The 22,994-nt window shown below is 48.6% G+C and overlaps 1 protein-coding gene across 2 annotated transcripts in view; it reads left to right on the forward strand.

Moving 5' to 3' along the window:
• Positions 1-22,593, forward strand: part of LOC144767555 (ferritin heavy chain B-like) — a 29,255-nt gene extending 6,662 nt beyond the window's left edge. The window contains exons 1-4 of one of the 2 annotated variants that reach the window (XM_078650980.1): positions 11,428-11,821; positions 16,810-16,956; positions 19,195-19,320; positions 22,295-22,593. In XM_078650980.1, the coding sequence (XP_078507106.1) occupies positions 11,720-11,821; positions 16,810-16,956; positions 19,195-19,320; positions 22,295-22,447 (528 nt within the window). In that variant the 5' untranslated portion in view covers positions 11,428-11,719 and the 3' untranslated portion in view covers positions 22,448-22,593. Of the gene's footprint in view, positions 1-11,427; positions 11,822-16,809; positions 16,957-19,194; positions 19,321-22,294 lie in introns of those variants that run through there. The other variant, XM_078650981.1, reaches the window with a different exon arrangement.
• The last annotated feature ends 401 nt before the right edge of the window (positions 22,594-22,994 follow it).

Here is a 22,994-nt window from a genome sequence, read left to right on the forward strand (position 1 = left end):
GCCAAGCCATGGAATCTACCGTGTCCCATGCCAATGTTCTATTAAATTCCAATGCCTTCCTGAAATTGACATCATACCCTTTCCATGCCTCCCCAGAATACTGTTCACTCCACCCCACAATCCTGCTCGAGTAGCACGCCAATGCTGCCTGCAAATCTGGAGGACGCTCAGCTTTAATAGCAGTGAATACAGCCCATGCTTTCATCCAGTTGTTAAGAGTTTCCTCAACCCTAAATCTAGCACACTGCACCCTCCATTCGCTTGGGAGCATCCACTCTTTCAGTGTTTTTACCTGCTCCATTTCCCTATTATCTAACAACAAAGAATAAATATAAACGTATTTGTCCGCCCAAATCATCTCTTTCACAGCTAATGACACATGCTGAGCCAAATTCTCGCCCCTGGAAGGTAGAACACCGTCCCCCAAGAGCGGCAATGCCACTTCCTTACCAAGTGCGGGCCCCGGGGGCGGCTGCCCCTTAACTCCGTCCAGCTGGGGAACACTTGGACCTGCAAGGGGAGAAGATATTGGCAATGCAACACTGTCGGCGACCGATGCCGATCTGATTTTTTCCACAAACCTCGCCGCCTCTGCTGCATGGTCTGCAGAATTCGGGAAAGCTCCCCCTTTTTGGAGCCATGGCATCAAGGCCGTTATCTGGGATAACAATTCAGGGGGCATTGACTCTAAATTACCCCCCGGGACAACAGGTACCACTGGGGTTATGCCCTGTGGTACTGGCGCAGCTGGCAGGGCGGGTGCCGGGTGTGGCACGCCTGTACCCGGGATTGTGGGCACCGGTGGGGGAGCAGGCCCAGCGTCTACTGGTTGACCTACAGGCACCGGCACCACGGGGGCAAGGGGTGTAGGCATAGGTATATGCGGGGGTGGGACGACCGCCGGCGGCACGGCAGGTACCGGCTCTACTGGCCCTGGGGTGGGGGCAGTATCCCTGGGTCTCTTGGACTTAGATTTCCCAGGTGGGGTGACAAAATCCCCCCTTGGCACTGGTGCCACCCTCTTGCGAATAGGCCTACCCGATGGGCCCGGGGCATCCCCATGCTTCTCATTGAACCGTGCTTCAAGCTCATCTACCTTCACTAACTGCTGCTTAATGTCACTCATGTCACGCATCATGGCCCGGATCATAGCCTCCATGTTGGATCCCCTTTTACCACCTCGCGGACCTGGCATGATTCCGCCCCCAAAAACCGCAGCCTACTCTCCTATTATCACAACAGGCCAACTCTGTGTACCTTTTTGATGGAGGGTCACCAGGGGGCTTTCAGCACCATGCAAAGGCGACCGCAACACTAGCGGCTTGTCCGCTTATGTAAGGGGGTGAGTAAACCTAATGTAGACCCACCCGGCGGCCACCTGGAGCTATGAATGCTAGCCCCCCGTACCCCTCTTACCGACCAGTCCCGTGCACTCGCCGGCGATAACCGTCTGTGATCACGTCCCCCAACCAGGCTGCGCGTTTACACTCCTTACGTCCTCTCTGAAGAATGGATTGGCCCAATAATGTCGCTAAAAGCCTGGAATGGAAAATAGCATTAACACCTTGTGGCAAAGCAGGGGGAAATTCACAATGACTCAGTTGAAATGCACTGGAGGCCTGAACCCCCCCTTGTCAACCTCCTTTGGGATGTCCTAATAACACTTATAAAAAACAGCAATTCATTATCACTCATTAGACCAAAACAGCAATGAATAATCAAATACCTTATTCTCAATTACACACTCTTATCACAGTTCCCAATAACAATCACAGGTGCCCCTCCGTGCCTTAAAGCGTTGGCATCACAGGGCACTCCACTTTATCCCTCAGACTAATGCTGACTGACAAACAGTACAAAAAACGACGTAAGAAATAACCCCTTTGTTATTCTAGACTGTGTATACTTTACATGCAAGGGTCTCCCATCCAGGTGCTGCCCTGGTCGACCCTGCTTCACTTCCCTTCACAGTGGCCCTACGCGATTATAGCCTTGCTAAATTACTGCCCGCTCTCGCTGGGCTTCTCTCACACGCGTATATACAGTCTGTAGTCGATGCGGGTGATAAAACCGTGCCTTATTGTCCCGCGCCTATGTCAATTACCACCCTTCTTTCCAAACACTTTTTCGCGCTCTTTCCGCGCTACGGAGCACCCCCTCGACTTCTTGCAGCCGGCCCGCTGCTTGTCCCTGCTCCCCGCGCCACAATACCTTATGCGGGCACCGCGTGCTCCGCTTTAAAAATCAACCTCCTGCCTGGGAGTCCTCACGCAAACGGCTCTGCTACCGCCGCCTCTCTTTTTCGACTCGCGTCCCCCACACGCTGCTCTCCTTGGCGGCTGGCTCCACGCGGCTGGGCCGATGCTCACGCGACGCGGCTGGAGCTTGAATCTGGGGAAAAAATACAAAACAGCACGCCGTCGCCTCCGCTACACCAAACAGCACGCCGTCGCCTCCGCTACCGCCGCCTCTGCTTTCCGCCTCGCGTCCTTGTGGTCTCCCGATCCGCTCCTTCCCTTCACCGCGCACCTGAAAAAGAAAGGAAAAACGATCACAAAAACAAAGAAGCCCCGAGCGCGGGGCACACCGATTCAGCGAGGGAGCGTCCAGGGACAAGGGGGTCTCCTGGGCGCTCCCCACCTCTTTATTCCCGAGGGGCCAGGCGGCCCCTCCTATAGCCCGCCCCCCCTGACCCGGACCCACTACCTAGGATCCGGGTCAGGGAGGCCGCCGGCCAATCGGCGGTGGGCCGCGCCCCCCAGGGCACGCCCCCACCGCCGAATGGCAACACAAGAGAAAGGGGGGGCGACGGTCGCCGCGCCGCCATGCGTGCGGGGGGGCCGAGGGCCCCCCCTTTTCATACTGCACAAAATGGCAGACTCTCAGACCACAAGAACACACTGGGAAAACACTTCCATAGTCATGTAAAGTAGATTTATCTATAATGGAAGGGCTTCCTTCGGATAATAGAGAGGGTATGAGTTACATTTGGAAGTGTCTTTGAAGGAGGAGAGCTTTGAGGTCAGTTTTGAAGGCCTGGGAGGAGGTGGTGGTCCGGAGCTGCGGTGGAAGGGAGTTCCAGATTCTCACCGCATTGCCCGAAAAGGATTGTGCCATCGTTCTTTCCTTCTTGAAAGTGGGAGGTTCAAGCAGAAGAGTTTCCGCATTACGTGATGGTCTAGAGCCTCCAGAGAGTTTCAGTTTATTCACCAGGTAGCGAGGAGAGGAGGAGTGCAAGGCTTTGTGGGTGATACAAGCAGTCTTGTAGATGGCTCTAGCCTCGATTGGAAGCCAGCGGAGGGTGGATAACAGTGGTGTGATGTGGTCGCTTCTTTTGGCCCCATAAATGAAACGAGCTGCTGAATGGAGAACAGATTTAAGGGGGCACAGGTGGGATTTGGGGAGGCCAGTAAGAAGAGAATTTGCAGTAGTCCAGTCTGGAGAGGACCAGCGATTGCACCAGGGTTATAAGGTCCTGCTCCGGGAAGAAGCGACGGATTCCCCAAAGAAGGCGCAGATGGTAACGAGCAGACTTTGCAATGGAATTGATGTGGGGGGTTAGATTGAGTTTTTTGTCGAGGATGACACCCAGGGATTTTGCGCTGTCGGCAATGATGGGTTTAGTGTTCAGTAGATTCAGCTGATCCATCCAAGATTGCACTGGGGGAGGAGAGATTGGAGAGGAGAAGAGGAGGAATTCGGTTTTGGAGGGGTTCAGAATCAGTTGATGAGTAAACATCCAGTTATGAATGGTGTCAAGAGTAGAGCTTAGGATCGAGAGATCGTGAGTAGAGGCAACCTTGAGGTAGATTTGAGTATCGTCAGCATAGAGATGATAGTGGATCCCGGATTTACTTAGGAGATTTCCTAGTGGTTCTAAATAAAGGTTGAACAAAGTGGGTGCAAGTATAGAGCCTTGAGGAACACCTTGACCTACTGCCACAGGAGATGAAGGACTGTTCGCTATTTTGATCATTTGTGATCTATCAGAGAGGAAGGAAGCAAACCATTTATGCACAGTGCCCTCCATGCCCATTCTCTGTTTAAGAATGTTGAGGAGGGTGTTGTGATTGACAGTGTCAAAGGCTGCAGAAAGGTCAAGGAGAATTAAAAGACAGGACCCCCCTGAGTCGAGGATCCTCAGAGCGTCATCAACCACTTGCAACAGGGCGGTTTCAGTGCTGCAGTTTTGAATGAAGCCAGACTGGAAATTGTCAAGAAGATCATTGTCCTTGATATGACGACAGAGTTGTTTTGCTACACATCTTTCTGTAACCTTCGCAAGAAAGGGTAAGTTAGTGATGGGGCGGAAGTTGTTGAGGTCAGACGCATCAGCAGTTGGTTTTTTAAGAAGCGGGGTGACCTGCCCAGTTTTGAAGGAGACAGGAAGGGAGCCTTGATAGAGGGAGAGGTTGACCAGAGTGTACCAGTCGGAGACGGAAAGGGTATAAAAGTCAATGGCAATGGCACTGGGGATGGGGTCCAGATGATGGTTGGAGGGCTTTGTTTCGCGGATGCACTTGAGAAGGGCATCTTCAGAAATGGGGTCAAAGTTATGCCAAACGGCTAAGGACTTGCACTCCTCTGGAGGGGTAGGATGAGCAACCTGATCCACAAGAGATTTCACTTTTTCGTCGAAGAATAAAGCGAAATCCGCTGCTCTCTTTGCAGAGTCCTCCAACTTGGAGGAAGGGGGAGAGCGGTCAGGACACTTGATGAGATCGAATAGTTTTTTGGGTCTATTTTTGGCTGAGTCAAGGAGGGTTTTGAAGTGTGCCGCTTTCCCAAGGAAGATGTGTTTGTGGTACTTGGATCTTGCGGAGCGGAGCGTGGACAAGTTATCGGTGGAGGGCACTTGCCTCCATTGTTTCTCCAGGAATCTTAGCTGCTTCCTTTCTTCATAGAGGGATTTGATGAACCAAGGTGCTGAGGGGGTGGGCCTTAACCTTTTGCTTTTGAGTGGAGCGACGTTGTTGATTTCATCTGCAAGAACTGTGAGACATTGGGAGGTGAGATCGTCAACATCTAGGTTCGGGTCTAGCCTTGGAAGTGATAACAAAGCTGATTCACAGAGGGGACCGACATCAATATTTTTAACATCACGGAACCAGGAGATAGCCCTCTTGGGTTGGCCAAGTGTAATAGCGTGTGATAGTTGAACAGAGAATGGGATGAGGAGGTGGTCAGACCAGTCTACGTGAATAGGGGTAGAGATGGAAAGCATGCCTGCTTTAGAAATAACAAGGTCCAGGATTGAGCCCTTAGAGTGTGTTGATTCTGTGCAGTGTTGGATGAGATCGTTATCAGAGAGGAAGGTGGCCAGGGAGTTTGCGGAAGAGTCTTGCGGTGAGCCCCAGTGTAGATTGAAATCACCTACGAAAGTCTGATTGTCACTTTGCGAGTATTGGTCACTGATGAAGTCAGTGAGTTCCTCCAAAAACGCAGGGCCGCTACGAGGCGGGCGGTAAATGACATGGAAACTAAGGGGTGGACGGTGATGCACTTGTAACTCAAAAGAAAGGCATTCAAAGGTGAGGAAGGAGCTGACAGGAGAGGCCTTAAGTTGAAGGGAGTTTCTAAAGATGACTGCCACACCACCCCCCGTGTTTTCTGTTCTGTCATTCTTAAGTATAGAATAGCCTGTAGGTAATAGGAGATCAAACATAGCATGCGAGGTATCTTTGAACCAGGTCTCTGTGAGGAAGAGCATGTCAATATTGTGGTGGGTGATGGTATCTGAGATTTCAAGTTTGTGTTTTACTGCAGATCTGCAGTTGTGGAGCAGACAGCGCAGCTCTGTCAGGGCTGTTTTGGTGACGGGGGCACTTGGGCTCTGAAGGGTGATCGGGATGTTGTGTTTATGTGGGGGTGCTCGGGAAGGTTTAGGTGGTTTCTTGGTTCTAACAGAGGAGATGGTTGGAATAGTGAAGATAGTAGGGTTGCTAGGGTATGCAGGTTGAGGAAGGGCGGCGTTCAAAGGCTTGTGCGAATTAACAGAGTTTGCTGACGACTGCTTGAGCTTGGCTAAATTGAGGTGAGGGGGCGAGGTGCATCTCGTAGGAAGTTGGGACGGAGAGGGGGTGCACAGAAAGGTGGAAATCTTAGAGCTTAGCAGTGAAATTGCATCTGTGAGTTGTGAGATGTAAGTGATAAGGGAACCTAGTTTATTTTCCAGCGGGAGTAATGCAGAGCATGGAAGGTTGGGTGGATCGATGGACACAGGTGGGGTGGAATTGGTGGTGGAAGGCAGGGAGAGGTGGGGGGATAGGAGGTGAGTAGGGGTGTAAGGTTCAAACGCGGGGAAGGGTGGAGGTTGAGAGCGGGAGTTAACAAATCGGAGGTTAAGGGAGAGTTGCCTTTGTTGGTGTTGCAAGAAGGAGAGGAATTAGGGATCATTTTAGGGGGAGAAGGGTGCGGAACACAGCGGAAGGGAAGAAGGAGAGGGGAGGGCTGTGTGGAGTCATGGGAATGAAGGAGGTTTGGGAGGAAAAGAGGTGAGGTATTTGTGGAGGGCATGTCAGGTAGGCGAGGAGGCAGTGATGGAACGGGCAGCTGGCAGAGTGGGGGGGGTTGAGAGAAAGGGAAGTTGGGGAAAGGAAGTGGTACTGTTGGACCCGAGGGAGTGAAATGGACAGGGTTACCAGGGGGGGGAAGGGAGTAGCAAAGCATTGCTGGAGGAGTGGGGGGGAGGAGAGAGATGCAGTGGGATTGAGGCGAAAACCGGGTGAATAACGAGGGGAGGGGGAGGTGGACAGGAAGTATGGAAGAAGGGATAAGGGGAGCATAGGGAAAGTTCACTGGGGGAGACGGTTGGAGGTGAGGTGGAATAAAAAGGGGGGTGACTGGATGGAAAAGGGGGGGGGAGAAAAGATTGGTTGATGCAGATTGGACGAGGAGCGCATTAGCTAGCGGTGAGGCTGAGGTGAAGTGGGGTGGGGCATATTGTGAGGGGGGAGGGATAGGAGAGGAGGTCACAGGGGAGGGGGCGGGAGGAGGGCCGACCTGTGATTCTTGAGAGTGCAGCCAATTGGAGTGTGGGGGGGACAAGGGAGGCGAGAGGGAGTAATGGGTGGAGCTAGAAGAAGAGTCGGGTGTGAACCCGGTCGCAGCGGAGGGGAGTAGAGAGGGGAAGAGGTGGTCAAAGAGCGAGAGACAGGTGTCATTGCCTTGGATCATGACAGTACCGTTGTTATAGAGTAAGATAGTGAGGTAGCCGTTGAAACGTGTGGAGGGGGAGATTTTTAGCTGTTTCCCATGAGGGATAGAGGAGGAGGAGGTGACGTTAAGGGAACGGTATAAGCTGGTGGACCAAGAGGAGGTGTCGTGAGTGAAGAAAATGAAGTCATTTTTGAGCCTCCCAAAACGACTATTGTGATATTGATCAACAAAAAGGGAATCCGGGAAACGTTCAATAGTGTTATGCTTCAATCGTTTTGTTGCAGCTTTAGTCAGGCTATTAGGATAAATGATTTTAAAGCAATTAGCTCCAACCTTAACTCGAGTGGTGGCCATGATGGGAAGATGTGACGGAGAAGGGTGGGGGGGATAGGAGGAAGGTGTTATTGGGAGGGCGGTGGAGAAGAGAAATAAAAGGGCATAAAGGGGGCACATAGTCCAGATGATAAGGTGAGAATAACAGAGCTAATGTGCCGTCCGGGGCTAGCAAAGCCTACGAATGCACATCAGCATCATCATCTTCAGAGGTGCTCAGAACAGGGTGCGGATAACATACTACATGAAAAGCAGTTTTAGCTCCAACATAAAAGTACTGGCCTGGCGACCCTAGAAACCTTGCAGACTCCGAGGCCAACTGGCCATCTCAGAGGGGGATTCAAATGCCCTGAACCCATAGTGTCAGTGGTGCTGTTCTTGCAGCAGGACTCCAACTTAATCAGACCTGTCCCCACGGAAAAGTAACTTAGAAGGAGCAGCTGGCACTAATAGCTGCACATCTGAAAAAGGCCTAAGCAATGCAGCTGGAAACTGTTCTACTTGCTGCCTATCAGTAAAAAGGCCTAAACGATGCAGCTGGCACTACTTGCTGCGCAGCTGTAAAAGGCCTAAACGTTGCAGCTGGCACTACTTGCTACGCAGCTGTAAAAGGCCTAAACGGTGCAGCTGGCACTACTTGCTGCGCAGCTGTAAAAGGCCAACAAGGTGCAGCTTGCACTGTTTGTTGTGCAGCTGTAAAAGGTCTGCACGCGGGTATGCGCAGGCCCGCAGGTTAGAACCTCAGTACAGCCGCAACCTGTGAAGCAGGTTTCTGCAACAGTCTACAGCGTTACAGGGAGTGGGGAGATAAAAAGCAGCACTTTCAGCGTACGCGCGTTTTTCTTTTCTCTCCCCGGTTATGTACAATCATGAGGCAGGTTGGAGCTGGACAATGATTTTTGCCTATGGGACAACCAGTGTGATCATTACTCAGTGTCACATCCTGGAGTCCCCAGCGATCCGATGAAGCTCTCAGTGACGCAACTGCCAAGCAGGGTAGCAGAAGGGGAGGGGGTCCACATAGACACCGCGTTTGCAGTTCCTGGAGTGTGTAACCCCTCAGGTAGCCCAGGGGGGTGTTGTGCGATGGCCGGTGAAGTGCCCCGATCGGGCGAGGAGGCACCAGATCGGAGCTTCACTCCTCCCTGCCCCCATACCTGCAAGTTCCAAGAGCAGAGCCTGAGCCAGAAATCACCCTCCTCTCCGCAAGTGCCCAGATGAGGGGCCCGTGGGCCACTTACCGCCTTACTTTGCGCCGCTGCTCCATCCTGTTGTGGTGAAGTGCCCCAATCAGTTGAGGAGGCACCAGAACGAAGCTTCACTCCTCCCTGCCCCCGTACCTGCAAGTGCCGGCCGTCCGATGCAGAGGGGGGGGGCGCCTGAGCCAGAAATCGCCCTCCTCTCCGCAAGTGCCCAGATGAGGGGCCCCGTGGGCCGCTTACCGCCTCACTATGCACCGCTGCTCCGCATCACAGCCACCGGGGGGCGGCGCTCGGATCTTCAGGCAGCCGCCATCTTGCCCGGGCAATTGCACCGTCCTCCCGAGTTTCTCCTACAGATAACTTCACCACGGGGACTCGGATCCTGTGCAAACTCACTCCAAGCAGCGCCGCGCTGCTCCGATGCCCCTGTAACGATTTATTTCCGTTTTACAAGAATGGGAAATGCCGCATGGTTTGCGATTGCCGGGAGCTCCAGCCTAGCGCGGCCATTCCGAGCGAGGCCACGCCCATCGTCCATACACAGATAGTGTATACATGCCCAACTGATGGACTGGGCAAGCGTTTCTGCCCACTACAGCGGGGCAATGCATCTCACGTTCTTGATAAAAGGACGTTCGGGGGCATATTTACAAGCCCTTGTTGCCAACACAACCAGGGCCGGACTGGCCATAGCGGGCACCGGGCGTTTCCTCGGTAGGCCGCTAGGGTGGGGGCTGGTTTTGGGCCCCTGGGGGGCTGTTTTTAATACCGAGGGCTGGCAATATTCGCCCCCGTAACAAAATCGGCCGAAACCGGCCCTCGCAAACTGCTTGGCTGCACTGCCCCTCACCCCAGGGGGGAGGCAGCTGAGCCATTTGCCAGGGCCGGTTTCTGTTCCCAGTCCGGCCCTGCACACAACCTTCCTTTTAGTGACGTTGTGGTGGCGATAGAGCTTTTCCTTATTTACAAGACAACGTTAAGCCATGTTTAATGCTGCCTTGTAAATTAGGCCCCCTTTCACGCTACACTTTCCATGAAAGGGGCGGGCAATAGGTGATGTGGTGGGGGTTCCATGGCAACATCCACTGATTTTGATGCTGCCTCCTATTTACAAGGGAGGCGTAAATAGGAGCCAGAGCCAGAGTTAAGACCAGGGAAAACCTGTTCTTTAACAGGCGAAACGTGAATTGCTTTATTTCTCCTCGTTTTTGTTGTTTCCATGTGTACTGCCCTGGGCAGCACATATCGAAACAGCAAAATGCCTAAGATTGTTCATGTGCAGGAAGGTCACCCTTCCTGCCCATAAACAATCATTTTTAAAATAAATGCTGTTTTGTAACTTTGATGAGTGCTGCATTAAGCATCACATATAGAAGTTACAAATAGCATTTAAAGATTACCCTCAACACAGGCTCCCTTGCACCAAGGGTATCTACGTTGGCACTAGGCAGCTAAAGTTAGCAACAGCGCAAGGGGAAACACAGAGCTCCACCATATTCTTGTAAATATGGTGCAGCCCTGCGTTTCTAAAGTGACAAAGGGTCCCGTTAGCCATCTTGGTTTAACTACACGTTTCGCCACTTTATTGTAAATATGCCCCTTAGTGTTTCTGTACATGACAAAATTGTTATTTTTGGAGAATTACAACTTGACTAGCAGTGACGGCTGGTGACATTTCAAAGTGGTAGGGCGTAAAAGTCAGTGAAGAGTGTTATGTCATGAAGTGAGTGAGCCCAGCAACATAAAGGGGGTTCTCTACCCCCGATAAAGTTTGAAAAAAGCATGTGGCAAATTGTGACAAGAAACACTACATAATTAGCAGTAGCAATTCACCAAAGCACTGAATTCATCCTGATTTCAACTGTGGGAGGAGGTGGTGGTGGTGGTGGGGGGATAGTTCAGAGCTAAAGACTGTTAAAAATGACAAAACAAACTGTACCTATGTGAATGCGCCTCGTGGAAAAGGGTGCAATAGGATGACAGACCCCACAAACGCCTTCAGCAGAAAGGGGGTGCGGTTGGTAGAAATTAACAATGCACAGAGCAGCACATGATACAAAGTGCACCATGCGTAGACGTTTGAATAATAGTAGGATATTCTGGCTGCATCCTAACCTTTCTTAAGAAACGTTTATTTTGTGTAGTACTTGCATACTTTGCTTGGAATGTTTACTAATACATGTCAATCTGGCTAACTAATGCTACTGAATATGTTGGATAAATGATCTATTATACTATGTGCATTTCCTTGCAGCATAGTCCAGGGAATACTGCCGTATTAATTGCCCCCACGTCGTAAATGCCGCACACTGCCATTCAATCTGCCTTGAGATGTTGAAGGCCGGGCTACCTGACTGTGATTGCATTTGACTTTTGACCCCACCGAGATATATTACGGGCTATTGTTTGCACAGCGTTTGTGTCGTCATCAATACACTCCTGTTACCCAACCGACATCGCTGCGTATCTTTCAACAAAACAACCGTTATTGCAAGCGATGCGCATTTTATCCACAACAGATGATGAGAGGCTGAGTCAGCTGTACTGCTCGCTTTCGAACCGGAGCATGTACTGAAATCAGCTGTTTTATGACATCGACCTATCTCACTAGCGCCTCCGAGCCTTGGCATGGATCCGGGTTGGTACTCTGGGTACCAACCACGCCCTGGGCGCGGCCGGCCATATCACGTCTCCCTGATAAATAAATGAGCACGGTCCGTTTCCATGGCCCCTGATCGGGATGGGAACCCGAGAGCTGGCACGTGCATAGACACCTCACCTCCCCCGGGGGCTCACCATGGTGCCCCGTTTCCAAGCACCCCATTGGTGCAGGGCGCACCTGCGCCACTCGTTGCGCCGGTATAAGAAGCCCCTCTGCGCCCTGGCGCCTCACACCGGTGCCGGGTCGGATTCTTGCTTCAACAGTGATTGGACGGGATCATCTCGCGCGCCTCTCTACCTCGCCTCTTTCTGACTCTCATCTCTTCCTACAGCCCTTGTACGTCACCGTGATCGCCGCTGTGGAGATGGATTCCCAGGTGCGCCACAACTACAGCCACGACTGCGAGGTCGCCATCAACCGCATCGTGAACTTGGAGCTGCACATGTCCTACACCTACCTGTCCATGGTGAGTGCACGCCCCCGTTCCGCTGTTCACGATGAGTAGTTTCGTTTTCACACTACATCTTCTGTATGTACTGCCTTCACCTGTTTGTGATGAGTAAAGCACTCACATGGCGAGTGCATAAGCTATGTATCCCTGGTGAGCACGCAGCCTGCTCCTTTCTGCACAGGGTCGGTGCTCTGCTTACACATATGTGGTCGTGGTGAGCACCTAGGGTGCACTTTCCTGCGCCTCCCTCTCCATTGGTAATTCTAGGCCCAGAGCCTTCTGTTCCCAGCTTTGTCCATGATGTGTACACCCCCTACATCTCCCTGTCCTTAGTTAACACTCTGTGATCACCCTTCTGTCCACAGTGAAGACATCGCTTACAACTTCCTGTACATAGTGAGCACACTCCTTATACCTTCTAGTGTATAGCGGGCACAGTCATTGCACCATCTTGTACGGAGAGACCCTACTACTTACACCTTCCTGTTCATAGTGAGCACACTCCTTATACCTTCTAGTGTATAGCGGGCACAGTCATTGCACCGTCTTGTACGGAGAGACCCTCCTACTTATACCTTCCTGTTCATAGTGAGCACACTCCTTATACCTTCTAGTGTATAGCGGGCACAGTCATTGCACCGTCTTGTACGGAGAGACCCTACTACTTACACCTTCCTGTTCATAGTGAGCACACTGCTTGAGCTGTCCTCCACTCCACATACAGGGCACACTCCTTACAACTTCTTGTGCATTGTGAACACACTCCTTACACCTTCCTGTAGTGAGCAAACTGCTTACAGCTTCCTGTATAGAGTGAGTACACTGCTCACAACTTCATGCTCATAGTAAGGGCACTGCTTATAACTTCTTGTACAGTTAGTACTCTGCGTACACCGTCCTGTACATGGTGAGCACACAGCTTGGAGCCTCCTGCACATAGCAAACACATTACTTACACTGTCCTATACATAGTTAGTACACTGCGTATATCTTCCTGTACAGAGTACACAACTTACACCTACTTGGCATAGCGAACACACTGCTTACACTTTAATGTACACAGCATTGCTTACACCTTCTCGTCCATAGTGAATACACCGCTTAACCCATCCAGTCCATAGTGAGTGCACTGCTTACACCTTCCACTCCATAGTGAGTGCACCGCTTACACCTTCCAGTCCATAGTGAGTGCACTGCTTACACTTTTAAGTCCAAGTTGAGTGCGCTGTCTACCCCTCCCAGTACATAGTGAGTGCACTCCTTACGCCTTCCAGTCCATAGTGAGTGTGCAGCTTACCCCTTCCTGTACATAGTGATTGCACAGCTGACCCCTTCCATTCCATAGTGAGTGCACCTCTTACACCTTCCAGTCCAGTGAGTACACTGCTTACCCTTTTCAGTTCATAGTGAGTGCGCTGCTTACACCTTCCAGTCCATAGTAAGTGAACCGCTTACACCTTCCAGTCCATAGTGAGTGCGCTGCTTACCCCTTCCAGTCCATAGTGAGTGCGCTGCTTACCCCTTCCAGTCCATAGTAAGTACACTGCTTACACCTTCCAGTCCATAGTGAGTGCACCTCTTACACCTTCCAGTCCATAGTGAGTGCACCTCTTACACCTTCCAGTCCATAGTAAGTACATTGCTTACACCTTCCAGTCCATAGTGGGTGCACCTCTTACACCTTCCAGTCCATAGTAAGTACATTGCTTACACCTTCCAGTCCATAGTAAGTACATTGCTTACACCTTCCAGTCCATAGTGAGTGCACCTCTTACACCTTCTAGTCTGTAGTGGGTGCATTGCCGGTGATTTGTCTCGGGCATTCAGTCAGCATGGTGTATGCCATGGATGTGTTTTGGCCCCCAGACTTTTGATTGTATGTATCAATGGTCTTTGTCCACACTTAACTTTGGCTCACGTTGATACCCTGAGAGTTGTTGCTAACCAGGTGCCTGCGGTGGATGAAGTGGTCCTACTAGCCTGGACACCTAACGCTGGGTCCAGGCTAGTAGGACGGGTGCTGTGGACCACTACGTCCAGTTCATGGACAGCCTTGATCTGTCTACTAATTATGGCAAATCTCATGTTATGGCCTATGGCTCATGCAGGACTGAGATTCGTAGGATCTCAATTAAAGGCCAACATTTGCATAGTGTATAAAATGTTACTGACTTGAGGGTTAATTTTCATTTTTTGCGTTCTTGGCAGCCTCAACTTTCTTGTCCATGCCTAAAACGTAGTAGGTCCGCTGGCGCCTTTTTTAATATATCAATATCAAGGAGGAAGGGACTATTTTACCTCTCTCTTAAAAATGGACAACGCTCAGTGCGTTCGAGCCTCCACATATGGGGCAGGCATATGGGACCCCTGCAAGTGCTCCTCTCTTCAAACAGACGGAAACCGTATTGACAGAAGATTCTTACATCTCCCCCTGGGCACCTCCTGTTTCATCTTTCAAGTAGACTTAAATCATCTTTATATCGAGGATTCCGGGCGATTAGCTCCTTTGCTTCTGTGTGTGAGCATATGGACGAATCCCTTAGCATAGGGTTGTAGAGATGTTATCCTGGACTGTACCAGTTTGGGTAACTGGCGCCTAATTCCTTAGTTGAATTACATCTCTACAGCTTTTCAGGCGTTGGGGCTGCCCCCCCCCCCTGTTTTTGTCCCCAACGGAAATAATCAAAAAGATAAATCTCGGGTAAAGATCTCTTTTTGGAAAAGTGTGATAAAAGTGGGAAACAAGTAGAGTGGGGGGAAAGCTCTGTGATGACTTATAATCGGCCCCTTGCTAGTGTGGAGCCGTCTTGTATCTTACACTCGACCTAACACAATGGGAATGGTCTCTTCTCTTCCGCTTTAGGTCTGGCTCAGTTTGGTACCTTATGTGCACTGGATGATGTATTGGAAGCCACTAATCGGCTATGCTCTTGCAACGAGGTCTCTTCTCAATCGCTCCTGCAGTATATGTTTTTCTGTAAACACTTTGGTTGCCCACGAAGAGTTTTTCTCAACCCCCTATTAGATTTGTTGGGATAACTGAGATGCTCAGAGGCCCTACATCACTTGCAACTATTAAACACCCCAATTATTTGCTGCGGGGTGAGTTATTTTCTTAAGGCAGTAGTTAGAGAGAGGAATGCTATGGTTGGATAAGCTTGTATTATCTTATGATGATATTGCTTTTAACTGTATTTTATGCTTTTTAGATATTTCATCATATTTGATGGTATGATATTGTTTTGAAATGCACTTCGCACTTCATATTGACGTTGATTATTCTTCGATCCATATGCCGTCGCCAGCATCTGTTTATAGGTTAAGGATATTGTATTATTTTTATTTTGCTTGTTTGTATTGTATTGGCACATCTCTGTATATTCGGCCTGGATAGGCCGAATATAGATTTGTTGAATGGAATTGAATTGAGTGCACTGCTTACACCTTCCCCCTCCAGTCCACAGTGAATGCACTGCTTACCTCTTCCGGTCCGTAGTGGGTGCACTGTTTACCTCTTCCGGTCCGTAGTGAGTGCACTGTTGACACCATCCAGTCTGTACTGAGTGCCGACTAGCGTTGTGTATGACTAGCACTCCTGACGCTTTTGTGAAGCTTCAGCCTCTGAGGTGTGGGAGCAGAGAGTCCGGGCTCCCTTTGCTGTGTGGTGCCTTTTGTTCTTTCTTGCATTCCTCCCATTAGAATACATGGATATTGTGGGGTCCTTTGTTTGTGTGCAACAATGTCCTCTCAAGTGAATGATTAGCCTTTTCTTGCATCAGAGGTGCTGCTCCCAAAGCTCTGGCAGGTGTTAGGCATAAAGGCCTCTCTCCTCTTTGTGCCCATATTGTGACTTCTCCCAGTGGGGCCTTCCAGCATCACTGCCTACTGCCTTCCATCCCTGGAGACAAGACTGTGTCTGCTGTGGATAAAGGCTACAAACACTTAAGGAACCACCTCCGATAGGTCCTGGGAGGCCACATAAGTAATATTGAAACCACAACTGAGAAAGGCGTATAAGAGAAGGATGGAATCTGCCAATCATGGGTCTAGGCCTTTCCCCTGTGCCACCAGTTGTCCACACCAGGCCTAGAGGATTTCCTTGGCCTCCTCTTGGCCAGAGTGTGATCCTTCGGGCTGCCGGAAAACTACAGTAGGGCACGAACGACACCGGAGATGAAGCAGGTCAAGTGTGCCCACCACACAAAGCCTTCCAGACCCCATGCAACAACTGTGCCCATGATTGTGTGCCTGACACCATTCACAACATCCAACAGTGTCTTAACGGGAATCAATGTGGGCAAGTAATTTAAGGAATAACCTAATAAAACGGCAGAAATTAAATAACAACAATTTACTCAGTATTTCCCAGGTCTCGACTAGGACTACGACTGTCTCCTGTGTATCCCAGATTTACAACGTTTCGTAAACCTGGGAATGTCAGAATCCTACGCTTCCCCAGGGGAGGTGTAAGGAGGAGCAGCCATGTATTTTCCTCTTTTTTTTGCATGCTGCATTCAGCACGCAAAGAAAAATGAAAACGTCATCAATGATGGTTTCTGTGCAGGAAGATGTCCCTTCCTGCACAACAACAATCATCCCTGCAAAGCAGGCACCCTTGCACCATGTTGCAAGGGTGCCTATGGTGCAAGGGTGCCTGCGTTGGCATATGGCAGCCAATTGTGCACCAGCGCAGGGGAAAGCAAAGGGATGTGTCATATTGTTGTATATACAACGTATCCTTGTGCTTTTAAAATGATGCTGCACGGCACAGCAAAATGGCTTGTTGTAAATGAGGCCCCTAGTGTCCTGGTAAGATCACAGACTACACGCTTCACTCCACAATAACAACACAAACTCACCCATCCACACTGTCCACAGAGCGTACTTCATCTGCAGCTCCTAAGGTACTGTGTATTGACTTAGGAATCCAGGGTTGAAGGGAGCTGCTTGTGCAGCTATGCTCCCCAATATACTCACTTATCTCTCTCTGTCTCTCTCTTTAGTCCAACTACTTCGACCGTGACGACGTGGCCCTGAGTCACGTGGCCAAGTACTTCAAGGAGCAGAGCCACGAGGAGCGCGAGCACGCCGAGAAGTTTTTGAAGTACCAGAACAAGCGCGGTGGGCGCGTGGTGCTGCAGGATATCAAGGTCAGTGCGGGTGGTATTTACTGCAGGATGTCAATGTGGGTGTGGTGCTGCAGGATGTTAAGGTGAGCGCACATGGTACTGTATGATGTTAAGGTGAGCGCACGTGGTACTGTAGGATGTTAAGGTGAGTGTGTGTGGTATTGCAAGATATCAATGTGTGTGCGCCTGCTACTTACTGCAGGGTGTCAAGATGAGTGCTTGTAGGATGTCAAGGTTAGTGCACGAGGTATTGCAGGATATTGAGGTGAGTGCTTGTGGTACTGTAGGATGTCAAGGTTAGTGCACGAGGTATTGCAGGATATTGAGGTGAGTGAGTGTGGTACTTGTACGTGTGGTGCTTCAGGATATCAAGGTGAGTGTGCGGGCGTGCTGCAGGATGTCAAGTTGAGGGTGTGTGAGTCTGCCGGATGTCAATGTGAGCGCACACATGGTGCTGCAGTATATTAAGTAGGGGTGGGCAATGAACTCCGCTCTTCTAGTGGAGTCAGCTATTTAACTGCACCCACAAATGCTTTAATTAAGCAACTTTACATGCTAAAAAACATATAAACAATTCACAAACATGAACTTTCAAATAAAAATATCAGACAATGAGAGAGGTGATGATTTTGGGATCCTTCCTAACCCAGGGAGAGGACCAAGCAGATGCCTTGAACACAAAGAGCATATCATGTGGAACTATTCAGTGGTGGTCCCATCCTCTTAGACCACCCCAAGCACAGTTATTATGGGCAAAAATACAATCCCAACCAAAGGCCCTGCAAAGCATTATGGGACGAGATTAGCAGTAGGCAGTGAATATTATAGTATCCAATATCAAAATAATTCTACAAAGAGCTGCAGTGCAACTGTCATTACTAGGTGTCCCTCACTAGTCAAATGCAAAAGCATTGAAATTATTACATCAAGTTGCAGTTCCACTAGTCGTTACTAGATGTCCCTCACGAGTCAAATACAAAAGCATTGAAACCCTTTCATGAAGCTGCAGTTCCACTAGTCGTTACTAGGGGTCCCTCACAAGTCAAATGCAAAAGCATTGAAACCCTGAGCTGAGAGCTAATTCTATCAATTCTACAAAGAGCTGAACTGCAGCTTCATGAAAGGGTCAATGTTTTTGCATTTGACTCGTGAGAGACATCTAGTAACGACTAGTGGAACTGCAGTTTGATGTAATAATTTCAATGCTTTTGCATTTGACTCGTGAGGGACACCTAGTAACAATGATTTGAACTGCAGATCTTTGTAGAATTATTCTGATATTGGATACTATAACATTCACTGCCCACTGCTAATCTCGTCCCATAATGCTTTGCTGGGCCTTTGGTTGGGATCGTATTTTTGCCCATAATAACTGTGCTTGGGGTGGTCCTAAGAGGATGGGACCACCGCTGAATAGTTCAGCAAGATGTGCTCTTTGTTTTCAAGGCATCTGCTTGGTTCTCTCCCTAGGTTAGAACGGATCCCAAAATCATCACCTCTCTCACTGTTTGCTAAATATTCATTTTTGCTTTTGTGAAATGACTATGCATTCTAGCATATTAAGACAGAGATACTTGGTATTTTACTAAAAGTATCTGAGGTTGCTGTTGACAGAGCGATTCACGTACTTTCTAGTACTCAGCCAACTACACCCACCCTTAGTTGAGATGCTGATGAGGTGAGTGAGGGCTATTGAAGTGAGGGGAGAGGAGGCAGATGAAGTTAGAGGGTGCTGGAATTGTGAGGGCTAGTGGTGGTAGAGTGGGTGACGTGCAGTTCAAGCTTTGTGACTACAGTGCCACACCAGTGCTGTAGGACCTCAGGTGTGTGAGCGCCTCTGGCACTGTTCTGGCTTTGATTTAATTGTGAGCTTCCTTCTGGCAACCTCCTGTGCGCCAATGGGCCCAGCAGCGTAAGCCTCCATCCAGAAGACTACCATCAGTGTTGTAGGGATCCATCGGTCGGGGTGCCCCCAAGGATGGATCGGTCTGTTTCATAGCACTCCAGTAGTGTGAGCTTCCTTCTAGCAGTGCCCTGGGTGTACACTGGACCAGCAGTGTGAGCGCCCGCCAACAGAGTTCTGTCTGTGCGATTAGGCTCCAGCAGCGCAAGCCCCACCCCCCTCCCGAACCCTAAAGGGGCCTCATTAGTATGTTGTTCCACCTATGGTAGCCCTTCAGCTTCGCATACATACACCAAGTCAGCCCCAGCCCTGGAGTGTGGATTTATTCTTCATATGCTTTGACACCTCTCTTGCAGAAGCCAGCACAGGACGAATGGGGTAACACTTTGGATGTCATGCAGATTTCGGTGCAGATGGAGAAGAACATGAACCAGGCCTTGCTGGACCTGCACAAGCTGGCTATGGAGAGGACCGACCCCCAGGTGACTAACAGCCCCAGAAGAGAAACCTCTAGTTGAGTATCACCCCCTGAGGTTTGAATCCTAAACAGCGCCCTGCAAAATTGCATAACATGTGGTTATGCAATTTCAAATATTGACAGTTTGCATTATGTATGCAGTGTAAGCTGCAACACTCAAGCAGTCTGTCATTGCACCGAAGAACTATTATTCCTTTTGTGAGTAGCTGCTCAGAACAGTTGAAGGGGGGAGGGGGGTTGGCACCACTGCATCACTGCCCACCCATCCCTCCCCAGTGATGCTGTCATGATGGTAAGTAGTCCTCCATTCCGCACTCTCTCTTGCACAGTACTCCTACCTTAATGGGGTCCCAGGTCAGCACTTGTGGGCAGCAGCACCAAACATGATCAACAGTGGCTACCTGCTCAATGGTTTCCCAGTCACAGGAAACCCTTGCGCAGGAAATTGCTACAGGGAGGCTAGGCTGTAGTATTTCATTACATCTGGCATGAAGGTGTAATGAAATTGGGATATTTTGAAGGACTTCATAAAGCCTAAGATTTCCTAATTGCGCCCTTTACAGTGGCATCATGAAACATTTCACACAAGCCTTCTCCCCTAGCATTAGCAGCTACCAATGGAGGGCGTCCTGCTGAGTATCAATCCCTAAGGACCGTCACCACTGTCAGTGAGGACTCGCCCCAGATGGTTGACCCTCAGCTGAGTATCATCCCCTAAATAAAGGCTCCTCACCGTCTAGAAGACACTTGTGGTAAACAGTTCTGCATATGAAACCAGACTTGCTTATTATAAGGACAGAGTTTATCAACTTCCAGAGTGGATTCACACTTAAAAGGGGAACCAAAGTTAGACATTGGCTCAGTTTACCAAATGGTGCAGATGCTAAAGATTAGACCTACATCCTAAACAATCTACCTCGGAGCCTAATGTTTGTTCCATAGACCATACAAATTGCGCTGTGGACCCAACTCATCCCATTGGCCCTAAAGATCATGCCAAAAAGAATTAATACTGTTCAGACAATCCTAAATATCATGCCATAGATATTAAAGTATGCCACACAGATCCTCAATATTGTACCATAGACCCTAAATATTGTTATTTGCATCCCAAAGATGATCCTTATATCCAAAATATCACGATGCAGTTCATACACATAATGTAACAGATCATAAAGATAATTGCTATAGATCCTTAAGCACTGGATCACAAAGATGGTCCCAAGAATCTTAAAAATTGTTCTACATATCTGAAGACCATTCAATAGATCCTAACCATCATGACAGAGACCATAATATTCACACCATAGATCTTAAGGGTGATCCCTGAGTGTTAAAGTTTCAAAATAAAATAGGTTTAGATCCAGAAAAGTTGAATATCCAGTTTAATGGAAGGAGCACAATACTGCTGTTGCAGAGATGCAGATCAAGAATGTCTCAATCACAATTCCATATGATGTAATCACAACTGCAGAGCATGTGCCACAGATCAAAAATACACAGTACAATTAAAAGGGCAATATAGATTTAAAAGGGAAACATAAAACAAATATACAAGAATGTAACACTAAGGCTCATGGCATAGATCCCAACATTGCACTATGAATCCTAAATATTGATCCTAAATTGTGTGATATAGGTAGTGAACATTGTGCCTTGTGTCCTAAAGGTGATGTCGTAATTGCTAAAGAGTGGTCCTTAGATTCTAAAGATCATATTATATATCCCTTAATCATTTTATTGCCCACAACATCGCTCTAGACAGAGACCAACAGTAAGCAAATTGGACTTGTTCCTACTCCATTAGGAACAGTTTAGCCTGAACTACCAGAGCGGGTCCACAAAAGACGGGAACAACTGCAACCCAGACCAGTTTGTCCATGTTTAAGGCCTTATCAGTGACGTACACCTGGAGTCCTATGGCACAATATGCACAGAGTATACATCATGGTATACTCGTCAAGCTCACAGCATTTATTTTGAAAAAGAAAAATGTGATGGGTTAAATGCTTACATTAATCTCAGACACTGGCAATTATTTAAAGCATATCCTAATATGAAGTGGCACAATGAGCAAAAAAATGATGGAGTGGAATGTGACAACTGGATGAGACGTTTACAGGCATTCTACCCATCGTCTTTTGTTGATTCTATTATGGGCCCTAAATATGGCATTACAGGTTCAAAATAATTATGGGATGTAGATCCCAAAGATTGTGGCTTAGATTCTAAGAATTATTGTATAGATACAAAATATTGTGTAGTCGATCTTAACAAATTGGCCTGTATAGCATAGATATTTTGTAGTACAAAGATTGTGTCATAGATGTTAAAACTAGTACATAATGCTAATGTCCGAGATCCCACAGCTCAATGTTTAGATCCTAAAGATTGTGAATCATAAATCCTGACAAACATTTTGCAGGCATTAAAGATCATTCTATGGATTTTAAAGAAGAATTTGCGGATCAATAAAAAATTCTGTAGATGATAGAAATTGCACAGTGGATCTTGAACACCAGAGAGTAGATTCAAAAGATATTTTTATTATTTCAAAGATCATTTTATGGATCCTTAAGATTACTCTATGGACACTAAAGTTTATTCAGTGTATCCTAAAAATCATAGGATTTGCTGCTTGACAACAGTGCTCAGCAAACAGGCCATTGATCAGAAATAATTGAAGCTTATAAAGCTAGAGGGAGCAACACAGGTCAGGGGGTAGGAGAACTGGGGATAGTCTAAATATGCTTGAGTAGCGGAAAGGCCAGAAAGATGGGAGGGATCAGTAGCAGGTTCTGAGGTGACCAGTTGACTCATACCTTGATGGTTTGTGGAGGCTCCAGTCTCACTGAATTGTGTCAAAGCCACTCCCACTTCAGATTATGAGCCTAAATAACAGTGATCATCAGAGCGGGATGGTGAGGTTTGCCGGGTTCACAATTTCTGATGGATTTTTGCTGTCTCTTTTACCGCAGCTGGGTGACTTCCTGGAGGAGTACCTGGAGGAGCAGGTGAAGACTATAAGGCAACGCGGAGACCATCTCACAAACCTCCGTCGCCTGGGCGTGCCCCAAAACGGCATGGGCGAGTACTTGTTCGACAAGCACACCCTGGGGGAGAGCTGTTAGGCTACCGGATTACCACAAGCCATGCCCATCCTTCTTGGCGCTCCGCAGTTGATGGTGTATTCATTTTATTCTATATTGTTACAAAGGTCAAGGGCCCACTATCGCTGACCTCCTCTCTGCATGTCTAATAAAGGATCTTCAGGGTTTCTCATTTCTCTGGTCTGAGTCTGTCCAGAAGGGAGGTGGGAGGGCATTTTTGCTATGTTATTAACAAACAAAATAAATTAGGGTTGGCAACACTTGTCCTATTAAAAGTATTAGGTAATTGCATACATCAAAAGCACTGTACACTTCAATTGAGTTTTACTTACCTCATCCCTGCCTTGTACTCAGACAGCAAGAGCCTCATACACTTTACAGGAGTCTCACTCATACCCCATTCAATAGTCTTATACTTTAAGGGTGTCTCTCTCGTACTCAGACTTACGGCTTCCTACCCGTGGTTTCATATACTTCAGTGTAGTCTCACTAATTCCACACTAAAGTCCTTATGGAGTCTTCAATGGAGTCTCACTCAGGCTCATTCCTGCATCACACACTTCTTTTG

The sequence above is a fragment of the Lissotriton helveticus genome, chromosome 7, assembly GCF_964261635.1.
Source record: "Lissotriton helveticus chromosome 7, aLisHel1.1, whole genome shotgun sequence".
Taxonomy (NCBI): domain Eukaryota; kingdom Metazoa; phylum Chordata; class Amphibia; order Caudata; family Salamandridae; genus Lissotriton; species Lissotriton helveticus.